This window comes from Dipodomys merriami, unplaced genomic scaffold (assembly GCF_024711535.1).
Source record: "Dipodomys merriami isolate MVZ:Mamm:240054 unplaced genomic scaffold, mDipMer1.0.p SCAF_14, whole genome shotgun sequence".
Classification (NCBI taxonomy): Eukaryota; Metazoa; Chordata; class Mammalia; order Rodentia; family Heteromyidae; genus Dipodomys; species Dipodomys merriami.
The window spans coordinates 14,263,287-14,269,730 of record NW_027202715.1 but is presented as its reverse complement, the minus strand read 5'-3'; the positions used below and the strand labels follow the sequence as shown (position 1 = coordinate 14,269,730).

The 6,444-nt window shown below is 45.9% G+C and overlaps 1 protein-coding gene across 1 annotated transcript; it reads left to right on the top strand.

The window, feature by feature from the left end:
* Nucleotides 1-594: 594 nt before the first annotated feature.
* Nucleotides 595-2,770, top strand: LOC138825718 (golgin subfamily A member 2-like). Its single transcript, XM_070020393.1, has 2 exons — nt 595-1,917; nt 2,611-2,770. The coding sequence occupies exon 1, from the start codon at nt 674-676 to the stop codon at nt 1,889-1,891; it is 1,218 nt and encodes a 405-aa protein (XP_069876494.1). The 5' UTR covers nt 595-673; the 3' UTR covers nt 1,892-1,917; nt 2,611-2,770.
* Nucleotides 2,771-6,444: the final 3,674 nt, after the last annotated feature.

Sequence of the window (6,444 nt, the reverse complement as noted above, 5' to 3'; positions counted from 1 at the left end):
GACGCCTTGGGTTCGATTCCTCAGTACCACATACACAGAAAAAGCTGGAAGTAGCACAGTAGCTCAAGTGGTAGAGCACTAGCTTTGAGCAAAAAGCAGCTCAGAGACAGTGCCCAGGCCCAGGGTTCAAGCCCCAGAAATGGCAAAAAAAGGAAAAAAAAAGTGATACGGTGATACATAGGCCTGCCTAATTTGCTTCCTGAGCTCCAGGTTATTACATCCCCAACTCTGACCATGGGGACAGCAGCACAGGGAAATCCAGGAGAACAGCCGGGAAGAGGCCCTACAGTTTCACCAAGCAGACTGCATTATTGACATGGAAGCCATGACAGTTCACCTATAACCCTAGGCTTGCTCCCCTCCCTCACCCTGAGAGAGGGTAAGGCAAGTGCCTGGAGGGAAAAACCATCAGGTTACTTCATTGTAACCCCTAGATAATCCTCCTGACTTGGGGGTTGGGGCCCGGAAGGCTGGCTACACCCTTGCTTTTGCTTCTTTGGAACTGACCAATGACAGGGGAGCATTCAGGCCACGCCCACATTCTAGTTGCCTAAGATGCCCCTTGGGTTCCACTCTTTAGACTCATTCCTCTACTAGTAGTCTAGGAGGTCATGGTACTGAGCGGTGATCGCTGGAATAGAGGTGACTGAGGTAAACATTTGAGGTCCTGGATATGGGCCCCCCACACGGGCTCCATCCCAGCCTCAACATGACAGAAGAAATGAGAGGGAGGATGTTGGGCAGAGCCAAGAAGAAACTCCAGGAATACCAACAGAAAAACTGCCCTGCGGGTATTCAAGGAGCTAGAAAAGCAAAGAAAAATCCAACTGTCCGAAATCCCAAGACCAGCCCTGGGGATCCCAAATCACAGGAGCAGGTGCCCAAAGACCATCTTGAACCTGAGGGGCCTCCTGTTTTGCCGGCTGGCACACCTACCAGTGTCCCTTCTGCTGACACTAGAATCAAGAAGATGCCATTGATTCAAAAGGATCTGACTGACTACGGCATGAAACTCACCACTGTGGCCATGACTTGGTCATCCACCAAGAGCCAGGATCAGCTGCCTCCAGGGCTCCAGGCCCTTCAGGCTGAGTCTACATCACCTGAAATGGTGAAGGACCTCACATCTGCCAGTCACACTGAGGATCTGGACAAACCATACAAAGACCTGGCCACTGCCCTGGATGCCTGTTCTATTCAAAACCAGCAACTCAGGAGTGAGATGGAAAACCTGAAGCACCAAAAAGAAGAGCTGCAGTATCAACTGCAGACACAGATTAAACAACACCAGAAGATGGTCTCTATGCAGGAAACCCTGGAAAACGATCTGAAGTGTTGCAAGCAGAGCATGCAGAATCTGCTTTCAGAAAACTCTGATTTGCACTCTGCCCTGGCCCACATGCAGCAGGTGGCCAAGGAGAGAGAACTGGAGCACCAGGTTCTTGTCAGCCGCCTGCAGGCTTCAGAAGAACTCATCAGAGAGCTGGAGCTCACTGTGGTACATCTGAGGGAGACCAGCCAGCCTGCTCAGGACCAGAGAGAGAAGGAGGAAGACCCACAGGACCTGATGTTGTCCCACGGATCTGAGGCCCCAAAGTGTCAGGATAAGAAGCTGGCAGCAGCTGAGCGCCCAGTGACAGAGCCCAGCTTAGATCTAGCACAGCCTGTGGCCATTGACATCCAGGAGGAGCTGGGAGAAGGGAGACGCTGTCCTCACTCTGTGGAGGCCATCCTACAGCCTTGGGGAGATTTGATCCTGGACACCCTGAGTGCACGGGAGATCCTGAAGGTGCTTCCTGAGGTGGTACAGCACCAGCGGCCAGCCTTGAACTGCTGCTTCCCCTCCCAGAATGAGGCCTATGAACTCTTGGAAGTAGTCATTGTTGTCTAAAGATCCACAGACACACACTTGGGAAGGTGAGGCTGGGGATCTGGCCTACCTGTGTGGTGTAACCTCTCTTCCTGCTACTTTAGTCCTGGCTCCCCTGTCCCTGCCCCCCTCCCCGCCTTGCCTTCCTGACCCTGCCTCTGCAGTCCTGACAGGTTATCTCTGCCACCCTGTTGCCTGCCACTCCTGCCCTTGCTGCCCTATCCCTGACCTCCTGTGCCTGCTAAGCCAATCATTGACACCTGGCTCCTGCTGCTCTGTCCTTGCACCCCAGTCCCCAGCCAGTAGAAAGCAGAGTAGTGGACACAAAAAGTGTGCTAGGGCTTCTGTCCTCTTACAGGCATGTTAGGACACAATGGCTAGATGGCATTCTCCTAGGCCTTGTTGGAACTCAGGGCTGGGTGTGGTGTTAACAGATATGTTAAAAGCACAGGCTCCTAGGAGGTAACTTGTTCTATGTGAACATCAGCTGACCAATTGTTGCCATGGAAGGAATGGGCCCAAGTGAGTGTTACTGCACATAATCTCTATACAATATTATTTGAGGGAGGAGCAGGGGAAAGAGTTTTAAATTAGTGTGTTATTTTGGTTATCTGAATTATTTTATGGTATAGGGTTTGTGTTTTATTGTTTGGAATAGATTTACATGTTAACTTACATATTAATTTATGGAATAGTTTTGTATGGATTTATTAATTATAATATTTCCTACTCTATTACAGTACACTCATCTTCTTCATTGAAATGCAATAGTAAGCATGACTATTTTAAAAAACCTCAGTGGGGCTATGGAGTCGAGCAGCTGAATAAAACCTGAAAGAGGAAGAAATGACTAATGATGCAAGATTAAAGAGAAGATCCAGGCCTAGAAGAAAAAAGTTCTTGTTGTATGTTTTAATTACTTCATGGAATAATTTTGCATTATTTGTAATACACATTGTTTTTGCTATGTTCTTGTTTATTCATAAATGCACATTCTTAAAAATATTCAACTCTATGCCTACCAATAATGAGTTGTATATGTTTTTATGTTTGAATGCCATAATCCTATTGAGGAGAGAAATCACAATACAATTTAATGTTACAGAAAATATATCAACTGAAAAACGGGGAAAACTATGGATATTCCACATGGACTGTGCTGAAACTGGAAATATACATCAAATATAAAACTTCATGGAACACAAAAATGATATTATATAGACAGAACATGTATAGTGTCTAAAATTTCTCTAGGGCCTTTTATCAAAACATGCCAAGGAGATAAATCTAAGGTGTTTTTGCTTGAATAAAATATATTAAATCTCATTGCTTTTTGTTCTGTGTATTTTACTGGGGGAAGCTATTTGAAAATTAGAGATTCCCTATGTAACCTGTCTTTCATGACATCCAGTGTCTGTGAGGATTCCCGTCCTAATACTTAGTGACCTGAAAGGACAAAGAGTGACCGCATCCCTTGATGAGGTCATTCTCACCACCAGGACCCTCAGAGGAGCTGTGATACACTCTGCCTCATGGCTCTGGTCATCTGCATTATGGGCTGCCATCGTCCATCTTGCCATGAGCAGCCCCATTGCTCATGGTTCCCAGCACCTCCTAGTCTCTCATTGTAGAAGAAACTGTGGCCTCATGATGAGAGCTTTGAGTTCTCCTTTTGCCAAATACAGCTCCTACCAAATGAAACCAGAGCTAGCTCAACTTTTCACGCTGTTCATGCCAGGAGGTTGCCTGGATGTAAGGAAAGTTGCTTCTTGTGGTTCTCAAGATGGCCACCTGGAAAGTAGCAGGTCGTGGGCAGTTCCCCCTGGAAGGTTAGGCCAGATAGATGCTGACTCTTACTCAAATCCTCTGTTTCCTTCTCTCAGCAGAGCACAGCAGTGTTTGAGCCAAGAAGAAGGATAGATTCCTCCCTCAACTCCCTTACCCTCCTCCTTTCTATATTTGATCTACAGGAGACCCCACCTGATTTAAGGGCAGTGCCTACGACTGAAGGTCTGGGGACACATGACGGCTGAGGGAATATAGTAAGGTAACAGAAGTGCTCAACAGTACAAGGGGAATCCTTGTTATTTGTCTGAAATTCAGGAGGATGCTGGGTGTGTGGCTCAGGCCTCCATACCCAGCTACTAGGGAGGCAAAGATGAAGAGAATCCTGCTTTGAGTTCACTCAGGGCATCCACTAGAGAAACTTTCTTGCTCAACCAGTGGGGTTGCTGGTGTGCCCTTGTCATCTCAGCTGCCCAGGAAACTGAGATGGGAAGGACTACACTTCTGGGCCAATCCAGGCGGAAAAATCTGCAAGACGTCACCCAGTAGAAGAAGCCTTATATGGTGGCCTACATCTAACCTCCTAATTAAGATGAGAAGGAAACACTAGGAGGATCATGGTTTAATCATGTAACTCAGTCAGGAAAAGATATACTACTGCAACAACAAGTACAAATAATTCTGGCAAACTGGTCCATGTAGTGATCATCTATCCAGCATGTCCCATGCACTGAGTTTAAAGCCAATATCCAATCATGCAGTTCTTAAGAAATGCTTTTGGTCCACATGCTTGTCAAGACAGATTGGTGTAATTACTTCCATTGTCCGTAGCTCCATAAATCAGTTTTTGTTTGGTGCCAAGAATTGAACCCAAGGCCTCATGCATGCTATTCCTTAATCTATACTCCAACCCCAGGTGATACATTTTTTAACATAATAGTTATGTGACCTTGTTGCATTAGAATCAGTGTGGAATGCTCATCTAAATGCAGATTCATTCTCAGACCTAAGGAGCAAAATCCCATGAAATGTGGAGCAGCACCTGCTGTTTTATAAGCACTCCAGAGAAGTCTGGTGCACATTACTTAGAGAAGAGTGATGGCTTCTGCATTTATATCACATTCTACTGCCCTATCCCTTATTCTTCAGGAGAACTCTTAAGTCCACCTACCTGAATTTTCCTACAACTTTCCAGATGGTCACTGATCTACCCATATGTGACTCTAGAGACAAAAAATAGATTAGAAGATAGGACCACCATCCTGACCCAAACACCTGGTTTCAAGTAGGGGGAACAAGCTTTTGCCCTGACTTTACATTTCCTATGGAATGACAAAGGTATTTACCTGGTAGCTCTTGTGTAATGAATCAGCCAGACCTCCAGGTACCACCTTGGATAGAGACTCTTCTCTCTGTCTGGCTGAGTCACAGTTCAGTGGCATAAACCCAAAGGCCTAATTAGAAATCGATGCTTACAGTGCTGTGTCCTGCGGAGTGACAATAGACCAGTGTTTGCTTTAGAACTAGCTTTAGAACTACACTCTGAGCCAAGGCACAGGATACCAAAGAGGCAGGCTTTTCTGGGTAAAGGGGAATCTAGGCCCCTTTCTATCTCATCCTCTACCCAGAAAGTATTCTCCTTTTATTTCTCACCTACTCTTGTGTTCTTTCACTCTTTTTCACTCTTTTTGTTTCTTTCTCTCTTTCTCTCTCCCTCCCATCCTTCCTCCTTTTATTCTCTTCTTTCTGTATTTCTCTTTTTCCCTCCCTCCCTTCTTCCCTCGCTCCATTCCTCCTTCCCTCCCTCCCTCCCTCCTTCCCTTTCTTCCTCCCTCCATTTCTCTCTTTTTTCTTTTTTTCTTGTCTGCATGTAAGTATAAATGGCTACAGATTGCTTTTATGGATATCAATTTGATCCATGAACTGAGATACTACTAGCTCAACTTTTCATAGATGTTAGGATAAGAGGTGCTTACAAAACAGCTGTTTCTTCTAGGAAACATAGATCCCTATATTGGAATTAACCAGGAGCAGGATAAAAGCAAGGCATCCCTGCCTCCTCCGTGTGTGTGTGTGTGTGTGTGTGTGTGTGTGTGTGTGTGTGTGTGTGTGTGTGTGTGTGTGTGTGTGTGTGTGTGTGTGTGTGTGTGTGTGTGTATACTAAAGCTTGAACTGAAGGCCCGGCTGCTGTCTCCTAGCTTTTTCCATTTAAGGCTGGAACTCTACCACTGAGTCACAACTCTACTTCTAGCTTTTGTTGGTTAATTGGAGATAACTGTCTCTTGCATATTCGTACCTGAGCTGGCTTCAAACTATGATCCTCAGATCTCAGCCTCCTGAGTAGCTAGGATTAGAGGCTTGAGCTATTGTTGCTTGCCTGTCTCCTTTATTTCCTATCTGTGTCCTCTGAGTCATTCTCCCCTGCAGTCTCTTTGTAGCCATCTTGGAATTCAGGAGGGACTGGACCACCTGTCAGGTGTCAGTGACTCTCATTCTAACAGGACCCTAGGACAATGGGCTTTCACATCACCCATGGTCTCCTCTGATCCTAGCTAAGGTTTGGGACTGTTTGAGTTATATTTACTCTCTCACCTTTGCCCTCAATTCTTCCTAGTTAACCAGAGGCAAATGACTGTATCCTGGAAAGTGTCTGAGATGATCAGAAGTTCTCTCACCCCAGGGCACTCTGCTATGGACTCTCCTTTCTCTGCACCATTGTTTCTATTAACCCTGTCAAGTACAAGAAGACATACTTCATCCCTAACTTTCCAGCCAACGTGCCCAGGACA